Source organism: Cetorhinus maximus, chromosome 14 (assembly GCF_964194155.1).
Source record: "Cetorhinus maximus chromosome 14, sCetMax3.hap1.1, whole genome shotgun sequence".
Taxonomy (NCBI): Eukaryota; Metazoa; Chordata; class Chondrichthyes; order Lamniformes; family Cetorhinidae; genus Cetorhinus; species Cetorhinus maximus.
In genome coordinates, this window is record NC_135892.1 from 25,391,543 (window position 1) to 25,413,100 (window position 21,558).

At 45.7% G+C, this 21,558-nt stretch overlaps 1 protein-coding gene across 1 annotated transcript in view; it reads right to left on the reverse strand.

The window, feature by feature from the left end:
- The window catches only part of LOC144689538 (ribosome-binding protein 1-like), a 150,665-nt gene that overhangs the window by 27,571 nt on the left and 101,536 nt on the right, over positions 1-21,558 (reverse strand). Inside the window, exons 12-16 of the mRNA XM_078556703.1 lie at positions 13,552-13,644; positions 7,077-7,169; positions 5,909-5,983; positions 337-426; positions 124-216 (exon numbers count right to left, since the gene is read on the reverse strand). Coding sequence (XP_078412829.1) covers positions 124-216; positions 337-426; positions 5,909-5,983; positions 7,077-7,169; positions 13,552-13,644 — 444 coding nt within the window. The remainder of the gene's footprint in view (positions 1-123; positions 217-336; positions 427-5,908; positions 5,984-7,076; positions 7,170-13,551; positions 13,645-21,558) is intronic.

Genomic DNA, 21,558 nt, shown 5'->3' on the forward strand with positions numbered 1-21,558 from the left:
AGCAAACTAGCTTGCAAGGTCAAGGTCTCCTTGGGCTGTTTAATGAGAATAACGTTCCAAAAGTATTTCATTTCAAACGAACACAGAACGGGAAAACTTCACACTTCGGAAACATGGCCTCACCTTCTGAACTTGTGCCTCAGACTCTGCTAACTTTCCTTTCCATACATGCTCCTCCTCTTCCACACTTTTCTGAAGGTCTCTTAGCATTCCCTCCTGTGAAATTGAGCGGAGGGAAAAAACATAAACTGAAATATTCAGCTCCTGCACTGTGGCCAAATCTGAAATCTGTTGCTAACCTGTGAATGGAGGAAAGGAGAGTTTGAATGAACTCACTGTCTCGGCGAGAACCGTTCTGTACTGGTCACAATCTGCTTGTAAAGTGCTTTGGGCTTCTTCGGCTTCCTTTAACTTAAGTGCTAGGTCCTGAAAGAGTTTGAAGAGGAAGAAATGAACGACCATAAACACTTTTCTAGGCACCAGAAAGAATTTAACGATCTCGGAATACCCTAAGGTGTTTCACATCTAACGAAGTGCTTTTGTAAAGCAGACATGCTTGTGATTTAGGAAATTGACAGCCAATTTGCACACAGCAAACTCCCACAAACAGCAAAAAGGTAACGGCCAAATAATCATTTTTTTAATGGCACTGAATCAATATTGAACAGGACATCATGAGAAGCTCCTGATCTTCTACAAATATTGCCATGTGATCTTTTACGTCTACCTGAGAGCAGATGGGGCTTCAGTATAATGTCTCATCCAAAAGACAGCACCTCAAACAGGGCATCCTAGGTCTTGTGCTCAAGCCCCTGGCATAAGACTTGAATTCTCAATCTTCTGACACAGAGATGAGATTACAACCATTGAATCACAGCTAAGTAGCTTTTTTTTTCTATTCTTACACAGGGTTGGTGCGTCGCTGACTAGGCCAGCAATTGTTACCCATCTCTAATTGCCACTGAGAAGGTGGTGGTGAACCGCCTTCTTGAGCCGCTGTAGTCCATGTGGTGTACATACGCCCACAGTGCTGTTAGGGGGGAAGCTCCAGCATTCTAACCCCGTGACAGTGAAGGATTAGTGATATAGTTCCAAGACAGGATGGTATGTATAGTTTATCCTTTGGGCTTATCAGAAGATAAGGGAGAAGTCACTGTGGTAACTGTCATCAATAGACTGTGGTATGAGATGCAGAAGGAGACTGAGGGATGGCATGTATTCAAACATAAATAAGTTGCAGTTTACATAGATACAAGAGTTGGAAAGTTAATGCATCTATGTATTAGATACAAACACATCAACTATTATAAGAAAAGTAGAACACAGAGAAGAGGTTATCTCTGAGATGGTAGATTAATTTAGTTCCTGAAAAAAATCTGAACTGTGAAATGATTCGCACTGTGACTGAGCAGTGATCACAAATTCTTGTCAGTAAGCACAGGTCAATATATGGACATACAAACATACAAATTAGGAGCAGGAGGAGCCCATTTGGCCCCTTGAGCCTGCTCTGCCATTCAATAAGATCATGGTGGATCTGATCGTGGCCTCAACGCCACCATCCTGCCTATCCCCAGCAACCTTTGACTCCCTTGTTAGTCAAGAATCTATATACCTCTGCCTTAAAAATATTCAATGTCCCTGCCTCTGCTGCTCTCTGGGGAAGAGAGCTCCACAGACTCACCACCCTCAGGAAAAAATTCTCATCTTATTTTTCATAGCTATTAATAGATGTCAGCTGTCATTGACCACATAGTCCAGGCTGACACTCCAGTACAGTACTGAAGGAGTGCTGCACGAAATAGATACTGCCTTTCAGATAAGATTTCAAACCGAGGCCCCACCTGCCCTCTCAGGTGAATTAAAGGATCGCTGGCAATATTTGAAGATTAGCAAGGAAAATCTCCCCAGTGCCCTGGCCAATATTTATCCCTCAACCCAAAGCATGAGCAAGTTATCTGGTCATTTCTCTTTGGGGGACCCTGCTATGCGCAAACTGGCTGTCATGTTTCCAACATTACAGTGAATACACTTCAAAATATACTTCATTTGCTGTAAAGCGTTTTGGGATGTTGTGAAAATGCACTATAGAAATGCAAGTTACTTTCTTTTCAATAGGTAGACATTAGCAAAGATGAATATAATACATGGTATACAATGATTGCAGACCCTTTCCCTTTATATCCACAGGCCTCTTTAATGTAGAGGATCAGGTTGACTTAAATACTTGCTTTATGGTATGGAAGCCCTGCACTGAGTGACACATTGGAGTATGATAAATTTTTGCTACACTTATGTAGTGCAAAAATTATAGTCAACTGAAAAATCACAGAATCTCACAGTGCAGAAGAGGCCCTTCGGCCCATCGACACGTGAGAAACACCTGACCTACCTACCTAATCCCATTTACCAGCACTTGGCCCATAGCCTTGAGTGTTATGACATGCCAAGTTTTCATCCAGGTACTTTTTAAAGGATGTGAGGCAACCCGCCTCCACCACCCTCCCAGGCAGTGCATTCCAGACCATCACCACCCTCTGGGTAAAAAAGTTTTTCCTCACATCCCCCCTAAACTTCCTGCCCCTCACCTTGAACTTATGTCCCCTGGAGGCTGACCCTTCAACGAAGGGGAACAGCTGCTCCCTATCCACCCTGTCCATGCCCCTCATAATCTTATACACCTCGATCAGGTCACCTCTCAGTCTTCTCTGCTCCAACGAAAACAACCCAAGTCTATCCAACCTCTCTTCATAACTTAAATGTTTCATCCCAGGCAACATCCTGGTGAATCTCCTCTGCACCCCCTCCAGTGCAATCACATCCTTCCTATAATGCGGCAACCAAAACTGCACACAGTACTCCAGCTGTGGCCTCACCAAGGTTCTATACAACTCCAACATGACCTCCCTACTTTTGTAATCTATGCCTCGATTGATAAAGATAAGTGTCCCATATGCCTTTTTCACCACCGCACTAACATGCCCCTCCGCCTTCAGAGAACTATGGACACACACGCCAAGGTCACTTTGTTCCTCAGAACTTCCTAGTGTCATGCCGTTCATTGAATACTTCCTTGTCAAATTACTCCTTCTGAAGTGTATCACCTCACACTAAATTCCATCTGCCACTTATCTGCCCATTTGACCATCCCATCTAAATGTTTTCTTTTTAACTATACAAACCAAACAATTTAAACCTGTACAAAAGGTCTATATATGATAGGTCAGGAGTGATAGAGAGTAAAACATATTCTCATTCTTCTTTATGCTTCCATACTATCCTTCCTGGGGCTGGTTGGCTGTAGACTGCTTCACCTGCAGGAGTCCAAATTTGCAACCACCATTAAAAGAATGGCTGTTTCTAGGACACAGCCGGGACTGCTCTGTCAGTGACCTTCTTCACACAGTGAGCTGTATTCCTATTGTTAATGCTCATATTTTCCTCAGGATGTTTAAACAGGTGACAAGTATTTTTATAAAGAAATCATTTCCACAATTCTCAGATTCAAGTGAACAGCGCGTGATTGTAACATTGCATTGCATTCGTCTGGATGGAATTCCTCCATTTGTCAGGATTTAAAATGATCGTGGTATGGACACTGCTACCTGGTGTGTTTGAGGGAAACAGCATGGGCGTCTTTAAAGGAAAGTTAAATAAAACACCCTACTTCTACTTTCTTCCTGTATGCCGATAGAGATAAATGAAGAGAAGTGCAAGGAGGCTCATATGGAGCATAAAGGCCTGCATGGACCTGTTGGGCTGAATGGCCCGTTTCTGTGCTGTGGATGATATTGTGTTTAAAGGAATATATACTGCATTCTTTCCACATAGGGATCCTGCTACAATCATTAACCTGGCTGGAAATGACCTGCTCCTGATCATTATCTAGCAATTCCATCTCGAAATCATCTGCTCCTGATCAATGTACCCAAGGTGTGAAGATACATTGCAGATTGCTGCACAGTTGTGTATCACGCACTAAACTAAAACAGGTTCCTCACAACAGTGAACTCAAGTGAGGGGCAGGACTGAGCATCTAACCTCACTGGCAAGAGGTCGGAGAGAGAGAGAGAGAAAAGGCGTAACTGTGATTGGAGGAGCAGCGAACCTGGGGAGAGGAAATCTATGATTGGAAAATCAGCAGCCTTGAGCGAGGGCTACTGGAGATGTGTCAGGAGTGAACAGCGCACACCAAGGAGGACTGAAGGTGAAGGCTCAGACCAGGTGCCAGAGCCATGGGGAAGATGGAGCTCCAAAGGTGGGTGGCCTCTGGATGCATTGATCAAGGGTCATGGGAGCAGGAAAATGTTCCATTAGCTGCTCAGAAGGGGTGGGTAGTGCGGTACTCAGCCAGATGAAAGTCTCACACACACACCCACAACCTCCTCCCCCACCCCCCCACACACACCCCACCCCCCCCGCCCACACACACCCGCCCCCCCCCACACACACACATACACCCACCCCCCACACACACACCCACCCCCCACACACACACCCACCCCCCACACACACACCCACCCCCCACACACACACCCCCCACACACACACACCCCCCACACACACACACCCCCCACACACACACACACACACACACCCCCCACACACACACACACCCCCCACAGACACACACACACCCCACAGACACACACACCCCCCACAGACACACACACCCCTCCCCCACAGACACACACACCCCTCCCCCACACACACACCCCTCCCCCACACACACACCCCTCCCCTACACACACACCCCTCCCCCACACACACACCCCTCCCCCACACACACACCCCTCCCCCACACACACACCCCTCCCCCACACACACACCCCTCCCCCACACACACACCCCTCCCCCCCACACACCCCCCTCCCCCACACACCCCCCTCCCCCACACACACACACACACACACACACACCCCTCCCCCACACACACACCCCCCCCCACACACACACCCCCCCCCACACACACACCCCCCCCCACCACACCCACGCCCCCCACACCCACACACACACCCCCCCACACACACCCCTCCCCACACACCCCCCCACACACACCCCTCCCCACACACCCCCCCCGCACACACACCACCCCCCCACACGCACACCCCTCCCCCCCCACACACACCCCCCTCCCCACCCACACCCCTCCCCACCCACACACAACCCCCCCACCACACCCACGCCCCCCACACCCACACCCACTCACACACAACCCACTCCCCCCCCCCCCCCACCCCCAACACCAATAGATTTAATCTCAATAAGCCACTAATGATTTATATATATATATATATATATATATATATAAAATGACCTATGAACACCTGTCTTTAGCATTGGCTGAATGACATATATCAGCCTGGTAATTACAGGTTAATTGAAGCTGCCTAGGTTAAAGGATAATGCATGAGGGACCAGATTATATGAGTTTGATTTCACTGTTTGGCGAGATGAATGGATCTTTAAGGTTGTTTATAATCCAAGCACAGTGTAAAGCTGTGTGCATTCTCCCTACTCCTTTTGTATTTCATTTACTTTTGTGAACATTCAACCTCTTATGGTGGGAAAGGGGAAACTAACAGTCCAGATGTGGAATGTACGAACCCAGGAAGAATGGAACACGTGTGAGACCAGGGAAATCACCTGCTTCTGATCATTATCCAGTGATTCTCGCTGGAAAGTATCAGCAAACATCAGGTTACTGTCAGGATTCAGGTTCAACCGTGATGTCTGATGTGGTTGAATAGTCTGGCAGCGCTTACTGCCCATGAAGAACAACCACTCATGTGAAGGAGTGAGTTATTGCTTCTATGCCTGTAACCAGAGCGATAGGGACCAGAGAGGATAAATTTTAAATAAAAAGGCCTGCACAAAGCCATTTGTTTCTTTTTGTACCAGTACTCACCGAGGGATCTTTGCTCTGTTGGTTCAGGAATTCCAAGGCGTTCTGCTTGAATTCTTGTAACCAGTCGCAATAGAGCTGAAACATAAGATATGGTCATTAGTACAGAATTGAGTTACGCTAAACAGCAACTGCCTTACTTTAGTATCATATAATCATACAACACAGGAGGAGGCCATTCAGTCCATCTTGCCTATACCAGGCCTCTGAAAGGACTATCCAATTAGTCCCGGTCTCCCTGCTTTTTCCTCATAGGCTTGCAAATGCTTCCTTTTCAATTATATATCCAATTCTCTTTTGAAACGACTGAAATTGTCTGCACCACTGTTTCGGGCTGTGCATTCCAGACCGTAACAATTTACTAAGTAAAATTTGAAGTTTTGTCTTCGTTTTTTTTTAAAAAGCTTTTCCATTTTCACTGCATTCATTTAGCTGCATGCATGTCACTCAACTGCAAAGGACATAGGGTAACTGTGTGCGCTTCTGTTTGTTACTTAAGTGAGAAAACTACAAAACTGAAATCGCCACTAAGTACACTCATTTTTATATTAAAAAAAGCTTGGCTCAAATTCATACTCTTCGTATTCACAAGAGGGAACAATCAAGGATTGAATGTTCCCTGCATTCCTGGCAATTCTCATTCCACCTATCCTCGAGGCCCTGACTGTTGCTGAGGCACGATTGCATGACCCTCACTAGGATTTCAATTGATGCACTGCTGCATGGCTACCAGCAGGCCTCTGGTTCAGCCCCTGTTCCATAATAGCTGGCAGGTCTCTGACACCTCACCCACATGGACATTCTTCTTACTGAGTTTACAGTCTGACAGCTGAGCCTGAGCTGGGCTCACTGGATGACATACACATATGTTCCAGCAGGGGTCGCCAGACAGCAGTCAGGGACCAGCAATTAGGTACAGGGGCTTGTTTCCCCTCTTCAGCAACCCTGATCAGCCAACTGAGCACAGACTGGATCTGCAGCCCTCAATCTGCACAGCTTGCCTTCATGCAAGGTGATATGAGGCGAGCTCACATAAATATACAGCAACATTGCTAACAATACAATCTAGAATGGCAAATTCCATCTTTTCTGTTAAAAATGCAGCATTCGCTCATCACGCTGTTTAGCTCAAATTACAAATTCACTCAGGTGGCAAGTGATCATCTCCTACCTGTTGTGAGGATACGGACACCTCTGGGAAGAGCCCCTGCAGCATTTCTTTGGTTTGTGTGTGGACCAATGTCAGCTGCTGCTCTGCCTCTTCCTAAAGAAAATACACAAATAGATTAATTTAAGAGGTGAGGATAAAGATCTCTGGCCTGGAAGAGGAGGTCAGGGGGCATATGACCATTTTTGCATGAATTGTAACCAAACCCAGTCCAAAAAATCTATTCCCAACATGACAGTAATCTCACCAGGGAGAAGCCATTGATAAAAATTAGATTGTTGGCGGGAGTTATCAGTAAATGATTAGTGATTATCATGGACCCATTCCTCCTTCTGTTCCATCAATTTGCTGAAGACTTTTGAACAATAAGCACCCATACCGTCATTAAATCAGGATGGCTGACATCAAAAAGTTATCAAGCCTGTCTCTGAGATCAAGCTAAAGGTCAAACTTGCATTAATGGCTCTCTCTGTGATGGGAACCCATGTCCAACACAAACAGAAGCATCATTAGCTTGTTTTGCATGTAGGTGGACAACACCAAGCTCCACCTCACCAGCACCTCTCTCCACAGCTCCATTGTTGCTAAATTATCCAAAATTCAGAAATATCCAATTAAATATTGGAAAGGCTGAAGCCATTGTCTTCAGTTCCCCTCTCCAAATTCCGTTCCCTAGTTACTAACTCCATCCTTCTCCCTCGCAACAGTCTTGAGATTTGACCTCGAGATAAGTTTCTGACCTCATATTTGACATCACTATTTCACCTATTTCCACCTTCATAACATAGCCCAACTTCACCCCTGCCTCAGCTCATCTGCTGCTCAAACCCTCTTTCATGCCTTTGTTACCTCTAAGTTAGACTCTTCCAATGCTCACCTGGCAGGTCTCCCACATTCTACCCCCTGAGGTCATCGAAAACTCTGCTGCCCATCTTAACTCTCACCAAATCCCGTTCCCATATCACCCCTGTGCTCATTGGCTCCCAGTCAAGCAACATCTTGATTTTAAAATTCTCATTCTTATTTTCAAAACCCTCCATGGCCTTGTCTCTCCCTTTCTCTGTAATCTCCTCCAGTCCCACAACCCTCACAGATATCTGCACTCCTCAAATTCTAGCCTGATGTGCACCCCCAATTTTAATCACTCAGCATTGGTGGCTGTGCCTTCAGTTGCTTAGGGCCCAAGATCTGGAATACCTTCCCTAAGCCTCTCCACCTCACTGTCCTCCTTTAAGACACTCATCAAAACCAACCCCTATGAACAAGCTTTGTTCATCTGATCTAACAGCTCCTTATGTGGTTTAGCATCATGCTTTGTTTTATAATGCTCCTGTGAAGTGTCTTGAGATGTTTCATATTGTTAAAGACACTACATAAAAGTTGTTGCTGTGATTATCTGGTTAAACATGCTGAGATAGAAACAATAACTTCCACTTATATTACGTTTTAATAGTGAAAAACAACCCAAAGCTCTTCACAAATGCATAACCAACAATGGACCTGAAACCAAAACAGGAGAATTTAGGATAAATGACTAAACATGTTTTTAATTCATTCATGGGGTGTGGTATCACTGACAAGGCCAGCATTATTTCCTATCCTTAATTGTCCTTGGGGAGATGGGGGTAAGCTTCCTTCTTGAACCGCTGCAGTCCATGTGGTGCAGGAATACTTACAGTGCATTAGGGAAGGAATTCCAGGATTTTGACCCAGCGACAATGAAAGAATGGCTCTAAGTCTCCAAGTCAGGGTGGTGTGTGACTTGGAGGGGAATTTGCAGCTGGTGATGTTCCCGTGTGTCTGCTTCCCTTGTTCTTCTTGGTGGTAGAAGTCATTAGTTTGAAAAGTGCTGCTGAAAGACCCTCAGCGAATTGCTGCAGTGCATCTTGTCAATGGTACAAACTGGTGTCACTGTGCATCAATGGGGGAAGGAGTCAATGTCGAAGGTGGTAGATGAGGTGCTGATCAAGGGGGCTGCTTTGTCCCGGATGCTAGTGAGCTTCTAGAGTGTTAGAGCTTCCCTCGTCCAGGCAGGGAGGGAGTATTCTGCTGCACTCCTGACTTTTGCCTTGTAAATGGTAGACAAGCTTTGGGGAGTCAGGAGCAACACCAGGCGTACCTAAAAATAAGATGCCAACTTGGTGAAGTTACAGTAAAAGGACAACATGCATGCTGGACAGTGAAGCAGCATGCTATAGCCAGAGTTGTGCAACCCCATAACCAAAAGATCAGACTCAAGCTCTACAGTTCTGGCATATCCAGTTGCGAATGGTGGCGGACAATTAAAATTAACCAAAGGAGGAGGCTCCACAAACATTCCCATCCTCAATGATGGGGGAGCCCAACATGTCAGTGCTAAAGAAAAGGCTGAAGCAGTTGCAACCATTTTCAGCCGGAAGTATCAAGTGGATGATCCCAGAGGCCAGTCTTCGGCCAATTTGATTCACTCCATGTAATATTAAGAAATAGCTGAAGGCACTGGGTTTGGCAAAAGTAATGGGCCCTGACAACATCCTAGCTGTAGTACTTGTCACTTATGCTCCAGAACTAGCTGCACCCCTAGCCAAGTTGCTCCAGTACAGCTGCAACAACATACACCTGATAATGCGTAAAATAACCAGGTATATCCTGTCCACAGGAATCAGGACAAATCCAATGTGGCCAATTACCACCCACTCTACTCTCAATTATCAGAAAGTGACAGACTGTGTCATTGAATTCCTAGTCTCTGATCTGCTCTTGTAGGCACAATATTTATATGCTGATCCAGTTAAGCTTCTGGTCAAAGGTAACCACCAGGATGCTGATAGTGGAGGATGTTCAGTGATGGTAATTCCATTGAATGAAAATTGGGGAGGTGGTTAGATTCTCTCTTGTTGGAGATGGTCATTGCCTAGCACTTGTGTGGCATGTATGTTACTTGCCACTTATCAGCCCGAGCTGGAGTATTGTCTAGGTCTTGCTGCATGCAGGCATAAACTGCTTCAGTATCTGAGGAGTTTGTGAATGGTGCTGAAACACTGTGCATTTATTAGCAAACAACCCAACTTCTGACCTTATGATGGAGGGAAGGTCATTGATGAGGCTGCTGAAGATAGTTGGGCCTGGAACACTATCTTGAAGGACTCTGCAGTGATGTCCCAGAACTGAGACTACAACCACAATCATCTTCCACTGTGCTAGGTATGACTCCAACCAGCGGAGAGGTTTTCCCGATTCCCATTGATTTCAATTTTGCAAAGACTCCTTGATGCCACATTTGGTCAAATGCTGCCTTGATGTTAAAGGCAGTCACTCTTACCTCACCTATTGAGTTCAACTCTTTTGTCATATTTGGACAAAGGCTGTAGTGAGGTGTCAATCGAGTGCCTCCGGCAAAACCCAAGCTGGGCATTGCTGAGCAAGTTATTGCTGAGTGCCACTTGATATCACAGTTGACAACACCTTCCATCACTTTGCTGATAGTTGGCAGGGTTGAATTTGTTCTGCTTCTCGAGGACAAGACATACCTGGACAATTTTCCCCATTGTCAGGTAGATGCCAATGTTGTAGCTGTACTGGAATTGCTTGGCTAGGGGCACAAGTGGTTGTGGAGCACAGGTCTTAAGAACTACAGCCAGGATGTTGTCAGGGCCCATAGCTTTTGCTGGATCCTATGCCTTCGTCCATTGCTTGATAGCACCTCGAATTGGCTGAAGATTGGCATCTGTGATGGTGCAGGCCTCAGAAGGAGGCCAAGATGGATCATCTACTCTGAACTTCTTGCTGAAGATGATTGAAAATGCTTTAGCCTTGTTTTTGCACTGACGTGCTGGACTTTCCCATCACTGAAGGTTGTTTGTAGAACCCTTTCCTCTGTTTAATCTTGCACCACCAATCAGGACTAGGTATGGCAGGACTGCAGAGCTTTGATCTGATCTGTTGGTTCTGGGATTGCTTAGCTGTGTCTATCGCATGCTGCTTACACTGTCTGGCATGCATGGAGACCTATGTTTTAACTTCACCAGCTTGGCATCACATTTTTAGGTATGCTTGGTTCTGCTCCTGGCATGCCCTCCTGCACTCATCATTGAAGCAGGGTTAGTCCCCTGGTTTGATGATAATAGTAGGGTGAGGGATAAACCTAGCTACAAGGATCTAGATTATGGTGGAACACAATTCTGCCATTCCTGATAGCCCAAAGGATCTCACGGATGCCCAGTTTTGAGCTGCTGGATCTAAGAGGTTTTAGGAAGGGACTTAATGGAGAAGAGACCAGTGGAGGGTTCCACAGGGAATTCCACAACATGAGGCCTAGATGCACAAAAGGCCAGAGGCAGAGGAATGGAGAGTTTGGTAGAGTGCAAAACGTTATACCCTTGTTTAAAAAAAGCCCAGGAATTACAGGTCAGTCAGTTTTACCTCGGTGTTGGGAAAGCTTCTAGAAACTATCAGGACAAAATGAATAGTCACTTGGGCAAATGCAGGTTACATAAGGAAAGCCAGCACTCATTTGTTAAAGGCAAATCATATTTAACTGATGGAGATTTTTTTTGATGAGGTTAATGCTGGTGATGTGGTGTATATGTACTTCCAAAGGACATTTGAGCGCAGAAAGACAATATAAAAGAAAGGGTAGAATTCTAAAGGGGGTGCAGGAACTGAGGGACTCAGGTGTGTATGTGCAAGACAGGCTGAGAGAGCAGTTAATGAAGCATTCAGCATCCTAGGCTTTATTAACAGGGGCACAGAATACAAAAGCAAGGAAGTTATGTTAAACCTGTTCAGCCTCAACGGGAGTATTGTGTCCAGTTCTGAGCGTCACACTTTAGGAAAAATGTGAAGGCATTAGAGAGAGTGCAGAAAAGATTGATGAGAATGAAGTTCCTCATCCCTGGAACCAGTTATGTAGATAGACTGGAGAAGTTCGGACTGTTTTCCTTGGAGAAGAGAAGGTTGCGTGGAGATTGGATAGAGGTGTTCAAAATCATGAGGGGTCTGGACAGTAGATAGGGAAGAACTGTTCCCTATGATGAAAGGACTGAGAACCAGAGGCTATTAGATTTAAGGTAAATGGCAAAAGAAGCAATGGCAGCCTGAGGAAAAACTTATTCACACAGCAGATGGTTAGGATCTGGAATGCACTGCCCGAGTGTGGTGGAGGCAGATTCAATTGAGGCATTCAAGTGGGAGCTGGATTATCTGAAAAGAAAGAATGTGCAAGCCTACAGAAAGAAGATGGGGGAATGACACTAGGTGCACTGCTCCTTCCAAGAGCCAGCACAGGCATGGTGGGCCAAATGGCCTCCTTCTGTGCTGTAACCATTCTGTGACTCTGAGATGCTGTGATGTGGGGGAGCTTCAGAGATCAGTGGCAGCAGCAGGGAAATGGGGGCTTCAAACAGAAGGATGAGATTTTACATTTGTAACAGTGCCGGTCAGTGATCATATGGATGGTGGGCTAACAGGGCATGGTGAGAGGTAGGTCATGGGCAACATAAGATTTTTGGATGAGATGAAGAGCACAGAGGGCGGGGGATGGAAAGGCAACCAAGACAGCACTGGAATAGTAAGGTTTGAGCTGACAAATGCCTAAATGAAGGTTTCAGCAGCAGATGGACTGAGCCGAGGGCAGGGACGGGCGATGTTATGGAGGTGGAAGTAGGCAGTCTTTGTGACTGAGTGGGCATGGGACAAGAAACTCACCTCAGAGTCACATAGGACAATGAGGTTGTAAATATTCTGATTCAACCTGAGACAGTTGTTGGGGAGGGGGGGTGGCATTGGTGGCGAGGGTACAAACCTACAGTTCTCTCAATTTTTAGATGGAGGAAATTTCTGCTCATCCCAAACTGTAGAAGTGTCAAGATCACAATGACATTGAAAAGGTCATGAGGGGTTGTGGTAACAGAGCTAAGCATCAACTTAATTCTGGAAGCTGAACCTGTGTCTGCAGATGATGGTGCAGGTGTGGAAAGTGAAGTCATTGCTGGAGATGCTTTGGACAGAACTGTCAATATCCAATGAACAAGAACAACTCGGTAATGACAGCACCCACAGTAATTAAACTCTAACACATTGAAACAACAAGGTCAAGGAAGCCCACAGCGAAAGGGCAGTTGACTAGTTTGACAAGCGAGACCGTTTTGACGTATGTGTCAATTAGCAAGCATCAGAGAAGTTTATTGGGGAGCAATCATTTTTCCTCATTATTTATCTCACACTCTTATGAAAAAGTAGCTGATATAAGATCAAGAGCAAGGTGGCAAACCGCATGCATCATATCCCTCTTTATATCGTGTAGTAGAGGTAACACTCCTTACTGAACATTCCTTTTGGCCTACCACTGCTGCTCCCCTGCCCCCAAACTACCACAAAGTCAAGGGTGAGAACCCACCATGTGTTGAGAGGACTAGCGGGTAAAGCCCAAATCCTAAAGATCTCCTCTAAAGAATACACAAGCGCCAGACATATGCCATTACATCACGGAGAGTACAACCTTTATTTGATTAGCAGCACTGAATTTCTCCCCGCACATTTTCTCGGCTGATGCCAAAGCCTCCATGGCCTTCCAGTTTTTCTCACGGAGGTCCTATTTGGAAACAGTTTTTAATAACATACCATGCACAGATTCACAGGCAAAGCAAAAATATAACTCTCATTTATGTGGTGTCTTTCCTGGCCTCAGGATGTCCCAAGCACTTTACAGCCAATGTTCTACTTTGAGAAGCGCGGTCACTATTGTAATGCAAGAAATGCAGCAGTCACAGCAAGGTTCCACAAACAGCAATGTGATAACAACCAGAGCAGTTTTTTTTTTATGTTGGTTGGGGGATAAATATTGACCAAGACACTGGGGATAACTTCCCTTCTTCTTCAGTTCTCTGCCCAAAGGTAGGTCCAAACCACAGAGGTGCAATCTCCACGGGTAGGGCAAGGAGGCAGGTCCCAAATCAATCCCAGCTGGAACAGGGATCAAACCCTGTGCTGTTGATACCAATCTGATCCATACTGGCCGTCCAATTGAGCAAACTACTGCTACACCCCACCAGGAGTCCATGTTGCTGTGGAACGTACGTACACTCTCTCATGCATGTTGTAGTCTGGAGCTATGGATAGTGACGGTAGATGGGAGCCATCAAGTCCTGGAGTGGGACTTGAACCTAGAGCTTCTGGTTCCAAGGCCATCACAAGACCTCATAACTTCCCTATTCTTCTTCAAATAGCGGCAGCCTGAGAGGGCAGGCAGTGCCTTGGTTTAGCATACTATGGCACCTCTGTCAGTGCGGCATTCCTTCTGTACTACAATGAACTGTCAGCCTAGATTATGTGCTCAAGTCTCTGAATTGGGACTTGAGCCCATGACCCACCCTAGAGGCAAGAGTGTTGCCACTGAGCTGCTTTCTGCACAACAACCCAACCAAAGAAGCCAGGTGACTGAAGTTAAAGGTTTGGCTGGAATTTAGCTAATTAATATAAGTGAGTCAAGACCTCATCTCCATTTGAGCTGCACAGTGATGATCGGTGATTGTGATGGCCACACAAAGCTTAATTTTTACATCTAATTGAATGGAAGCAGCTGGTGGCAGAAACAATGTGCAACTCGCCCTGGTTTTAGAATCACACAGCACAGAAGATGACCATTTGGCCCATCATGCCAGTGCCAGCTCTATGAAAGGTCTGCCCCTGCTCTTTCATCATAGCACTGCCAATCTTTTCAATTATATTTCAACTCCCTACTGAAAGTTTTGATTGAATCTCCTTCCACCAGCCTTTTGGGGAGTGCATTCCAAATCACAAAAACCTGTGATGTAAAAAAATTCCTTCTCATCTCTCCTTTGTTTCTTTTGCTAATTATCCCAAATCTGTATCGTCTCATTACCAGCCCTCCAGTCAGTAAATACAGTTTCTCCATATTTACTCCATCAAAACTGCTAATCTTTTGGAACACCTCAACCAGATCTCCCCTTAACCCTCTCCTTTCTAACAACAACAACAACTTACATTTATTTGAAGCCTTTAACAAAATAAAACATCTCAAGGTGCTTCACAGGAATGATTTCAAACAAAATTTGACACTGAATCACACAAAGAAATATATTAGGGCAGGCTACTAAAAGACGGGCTGAAGAGGTTAAGTTTTAAAGAGCGTTGTAAAGGAGGAAAGAAAGGTAGAGAAGTGAGGTTCAGGGAGGGAATTCCACTACTCAGGGTCTTGGCAGCTGAAAGTACGGCCTCCAATGGTAGCGCAATTAAAATCAGGGATGAGGAAGAGGCCAGAATTGGAGCGGTGCAGCGATTTCGGAGAGTTATAGGGGGTTATAGAGATATGGGAATGGCGAGGTCAGGGAGGGATTTGGAAACAATCTCAGCTTCTCTGTTATATCCCCACTTAACGGAAGTTCCTCAGGCCCTTAAGTTATCTCAGACAAACTCCAGAGCTACCCAGGAAGGTCCACTTCCTGGTTTTTACACAGCTTCAGGCAATCTACAGCATCTCTTTGGGCTGTTATCACTTCAGAGTCTGGAGGGTTAATCCAAGCTAGGAAACTGGTGCTAAATGAGCCAGACTAGCTCTTGTTTCTCCAATCAAAGGCGGCAGGAGACAAAAGTGAGAGGCAAAAGTGGACATTGGGCCGCTGGAAAATGACGCTGGAGAAGTAGTAGTGGGGAACAAAGAAATGGCGGAGGAACTGAATAGGTACTTTGCATCAGTCTTCACGGTGGAAGACACGAGTAACATCCCCAAAGTTCAAGAGAGTCGGGGGGCAGAGGTGAGTATGGTGGCCATTACCAAGGAAAAGGTGCTAGGAAAGCTGAAAGGTCTGAAGGTGGATAAATAACCTGGGCCAGATGGATTACACCCCAGAGTTCTGAAGGAGATAGCTGAAGAGATAGTGGAGGCGTTAGTGGCGATCTTTCAGGAATCACTGGAGTCAGGGAGGGTCCCAGAGGACTGGAAAATCGCTAATGTAACCCCCCTGTTTAAGAAGGGAGTAAGGCAAAAGACGGGAAATTACAGGCCGATTAGCCTGACCTTGGTCGTTGGTAAGATTTTAGAGTCCATTATTAAGGATGAGATTTCAGGATACTTGGAAGTGCATGATAAAATAGGGCAAAGTCAGCATGGTTTCATCAAGGGGAGGTCATACCTGACAAATCTGTTAGAATTCTTTGAGGAGGTAACGAGTAGGTTAGACAAAGGAGAGCCAATGGATGTTATCTACTTGGACTTCCAGAAGGCCTTTGACAAGGTGCCGCACAGGAGGCTGCTCAGTAAGATAAGAGCCCATGGTGTTAGAGGCAAGGTACTAGCATGGATAGAAGATTGGCTATCTGGCAGGAGGCAGAGTGTGGGGATAAGAGGGTCCTTCTCAGGATGGCGGCCGGTGACTAGTGGAGCTCCACAGGGGTCAGTGTTGGGACCACAACTTTTCACTTTATACATTAATGATCCAGATGAAGGAACTGAGGGCATCCTGGCTAAGTTTGTAGATGATACAAAGATAGGTGGAGGGACAGGTAGTATTGAGGAGGCAGGGAGGCTGCAGAAGGATTTGGACAGGTTAGGAGAATGGGCAAAGAAGTGGCAGATGGAATACAACGTGGGGAAGTGTGAGGTCATGCACTTTGGTCAGAAGAATAGAGGCATAGGCTATTTTCTAAATGGGGAGAGAATTCAGAAATCTGGAGTGCAAAGGGACTTGGGAGTCCTGGTCCAGGATTCTCTTAAGGTTAACTTGCAGGTTGAGTCGGTAGTTAGGAAGGCAAATGCAATGTTGGCATTTATTTCGAGAGGACTAGAATATAAAAGCAAGGATGTGCTGCTGAGGCTTTATAAGGCTCTGGTCAGACCACATTTAGAATATTGTGAGCAATTTTGGGCCCCGTACTCAGGAAGGATGTGCTGGCCCTGCAGAGGGTCCAGAGGAGGTTCACGAGAACGATCCCAGGAATGAAAGGCTTAACATATGAGGAACGTTTGAGGACTCTGGGTCTATACTCGATGGAGTTTAGAAGGATGAGGGGGGATCTGATTGAAACTTACAGAATACTGAAAGGCCTGGATAGAGTGGACATGGAGAAGATGTTTCCATTAGTAGGAGAGACTAGGACCCGAGGGCACAGCCTCAGAGTAAAGGGAAGACCTTTTAGAACAGAGTTGAGGAGAAACTTCTTTAGCCAGAGAGTGGCGAATCTATGGAATTCATTGCCACAGAAGGCTGTGGAGGCCAGGTTATTGAGTATATTTAAGACGGAGATAGATAGGTTCTTGATTGGTAAGGGGATCAAAGGTTACGGGGAGAAGGCGGGAAAATGGGGTTGAAAAACTTATCAGCCATGATTGAATGGCGAAGCAGACTCGATGGGCCGAATGGACTAATTTCTGCTCCTATGTCTTATGGTCTTATAGAGACAAGAGTTTCATGTTAAACGAGCATCTGACTTTAAGCAAAATTAATTCCAATTTCACACATGCATCCACTTTGTTCAGTCAAACCAAGATCATCACACTCCAGCAGCAAAGCCCTGACTTCTTCCCCTCCTCCACACTTTAGGTTAGTGAACCTTCAGCTGATCTGCAGCGTTCTGTAATTTAGGTAGTGTCATTATTTGATTCAGATTTTTCTTGCTGTTGCAATAATCTGTCTGGAAAGTACCAGAGAAAAATTATAATTAAAGCAAAATATATCTCATTGGGATTCAAATTGCAGCCTTGTTGCAGTTTTCATATACAAGGTTTCTTTTTTTTAGAACCTATAAATGTAAGGGTTGCTCTCAATACTCCAAGAATGGTTACCAAAGTGTTTGATCAAGTAAACAGAGGGAGAAACCATTTCCAATGGTGAGAAAGTCAGCTGGCAAAGGACCCAAGTTTAAGATAATTGGCAAAAGAACTAGTGGGGAAATGAGGAATTGGAAGCAGATTCAGTTGTAACTTTCTAGAGGAAATTAGATACATACTTGAAAAGGAATTTGCAGGATTATGGGGTAAGAGCCAGGGTGTGGGACTAATTGAACAGTCCTTTCAAAGAACTGACACAGGCACAATGGGCTGAATGGCCCCTGATGTGCTGTATTATTCCACGATACTATATCAATGATATAAACAAAGAGAAACATCCAATGTCACAGTATATTCAATTATAAAGAGATAATTTCAAACAATGACAACAATGCCACAAAATAAATAAAATCGTTGAATCTATTTTCCAATCCCAACCAACAGATCAATATTGAAATACAGACATGGTTCAGTAGGTAGCACACTCCCTTTGGAATCACAAATTTCCTCGTTCATGTCCCACTACAGTACTTGAGCACAAAAAAAAATCAAGCCTGATACTCCTGTGTGGTACTGAGAGAGCAATGCACTGTCGGAGGCAGCGTCTTTCGGATGAGACAATAAACCATATCGATAGCCATATAAATACTGTGGCTACAAGAGCAGGTCAGAGGCTGGGAATTTTGCAGCCAATAACTCACCTCCTGACTCCTCAATGCCTGTCCACCATCTACAAGGCACAAGTCAGGAGTGTGATGGAATACTCTCCATTTGCCTGGATGAGCGCAGCTCCAACAACACTCAAGAAGCTTGACACCATCCAAGACAAAGCAGCCCACTTGATTGGCACCCCATCCACCACCCTAAACCATTCACTCCCTCCACCACTGATGCACAGTGGTAGCAGTGTGTACCATCTGCAAGATGCACTGCAGCAACTCATCAAGGCTGCTTCGACAGCATCTGCCAAGCCTGCAACCTCTACGACCAAGAAGGACAAGGGCAGCAGATACATGGGAACACCAACACCTGCAAATTCCCCTTCAGGCCACTCACCATCCTGACATGGAACTATATCGGTGCTCCTTCACTGTCGGAATTCTGGAACTCCTTCCCTAACAGCAGTGTGTGTGTGTGTATCTACACCACATGGACTTCAGTGGTTCACCACCACCTTCTCAAGAGCAATTAGGGATGGGCAAGAAGTGCAGCCTAGCCAGTGACACCCACATCCCGTGAAAGAATATTTTTTAAAAATGAGGTCCCATCTGCCTGCTCGGGTGAATGCAAAGGATCTCATAGCACTATTTTGAAGAAGAGCCGGGGAGTTATCCTGGCCATTACTTATCCCTCGATCAATGTCAGAAGAAACAGATTGTCTGCTTATTATCACCTTGCTGTTTGTGCAGGTTTACTGAGCGCCAATTAGCTGCTGAGTTTCCTACATTACAACGGTGCCTTCATTTCATATTTGACTGTAAAGCACCCCGAGGTGTCCTATAGTCATGAAAAATGCTATATAAATACAAGGTTTTCTTTTTACATTTCCAAATACTGTATGTTTGTTTTGTCCACCCCTCCCACCCACTCAAAAAGATTGAACATTTGTCGATAGGAGTTCCAGATCTGTCCCTCTGGTAATCATTCTCCTCTGTGAGTCAGGCAGCGAGGATTGGCAGACTGTACAAACATAGTCATCTTCATCCAAATGAGCATTTTCCAGCAGGGGCTAGCTGGACAGCGATGAGGGGTGGGAACAGAGCTGGTTTTAGCCCCTCCCTAGCACAGGCCAACAGTTGCAACTGCAGCTCCCCGACTGAGACTAACCAATAGACAAAGGATCAAATCTGAGCTCAACATCACACCACACCTCAGCTTGATTCACTGAGTCACAAAGAGCCTAGGCACAAAGACTGGCTGGGATGGAGGGGGAATGAGGTGGATGGGATTCTCCGCCCACCGTCACCCCATGATGTTTACAAACCATGATTCATGTCCCCTCATCAGGGGCCTCTGTTCATGTCGAAATGGAGACGTGTAGGATTTAAAGATGGCCCAAGTCAGGGATTCCTGCCCCCTGCATGAGGGATTTTGAGGGTATGGGTAAGGGTGCAGGTACCAAGCCTGCACGCAGCAAGCCCACCCTTGCCTACTTCATTGCGAGAGTTGGCATTTTAGACCTCCTACTTTCATGGAGTCAGACCCATTTTGGTAGGCGACATGGTTCACAGCACTTGAGGGTAGTCGCAAACCATGGGGGACCCTAGTCTGGAGTTGGGAACCTTTTGACAGCTAGGTTTAAAAGTTGTTGACAACTTCATGTTATAATTAGTTGCTGTATAAGTTAAATATGTTTTAATGCAGTGATTGGTGATATCTTTTTCTCAGAAAAGTTATGCGACCAGAAATTTGACCAGCATTATGAAAGTGGAAAAGCCTTCAGATGCATTAGAGTACTTCATCCACCGGATAAAGTGCTCTTCTGCATTCAACAGTATTGAGATTGAGATATTCTGTCAACTGGACTTTGTGCTTGATCTTTACATTGATTGACAGCCCAGCCAGCTGTTGAGCCCATGAAATCGCTGAGCAAATGGCTGACCTATTTGATTGACAGCCTAGCCAACTACTCAGCATTTGAAGCAGTGGAACAGATGAAATGGGGGTGGGTGACAGGTGAGGGGGGGGGGGAAGTAGTGGTGAGGGGGGTTGAGGGGAGGGTGAGGGCTAGGGTGTGGGCTAGGGTGTCTAATACCCATGTACAGAACAGGGCTGTTGTTCCAGTGAATGGGGGCGGGCCTTTTAATCTGCCCACTGTGACATCCGCTTGACTTCATTCCTGCATCTGGCCTGCTTCCAAAGATGGCGGCCCCGACTCCAGGCTGTCCCTGCCACCCTGCCATGAAAATAGCATGAGCGAGCCACTGCCAGTCAGGAAGGGGGATCACAACGTTGGGAATTGGCCCAACTCAAGATTCCCACCTCGAAGATGAAAGTCCGAGCTCAATCTCAAAACTGTCCTGATATACCACCACAATCTGCCAATCACCCAAATACTTAATGAATCTTTATGCCTTTGACTACAGTGCTTCCATTAGATTGTATTACTAAATGGATCCTAATTATACACCATTCACAGAAATTTGTAGATGTGAATTTAGGGGATTTAAAGAATAAATAGGCATGAGGTTGGATAGATTCGGCTGTTTTTATTGGAGCAGAGAAGACTGAGGGCGAACTGATCAAGGTGTGCAAGATTATGAGGGGCATGGACAGGGTGGATAAAGAGCAACTATTCCCCTTAGTTGAAGGGTCAGTCACAAGGGGGCAAAAGTTCAAGGTGAGGGGCAGGAGGTTTAGTGGGGGGGGGATGTGAGGAAAACCTTTTTTACCCAGAGGGTGGTGATGGTCTGGAATGCACTGCCTGGGAGGGTGGTGGAGGCGGGTTGCCTCACATCCTTTAAGAAGTACCTGGATGAGCACTTGGCACGTCATAACATTCAAGGCTATGGGCCAAGTGCTGGTAAATGGGATTAGGTAGGTAGGTCAGGTGTTTCTCACGTGTCGGTGCAGGCTTGATGGGCCAAAGGGCCTCTTCTGCACTGTGTGATTCTGTGATTTGCAGTCTTGTGTAACCTTAAAACTTAAAATAGCTTTCTCACCAAAGTCACACGGAATCTACAGCACAGAAAAAGACCATTTGGCCTAACTGATCTACGC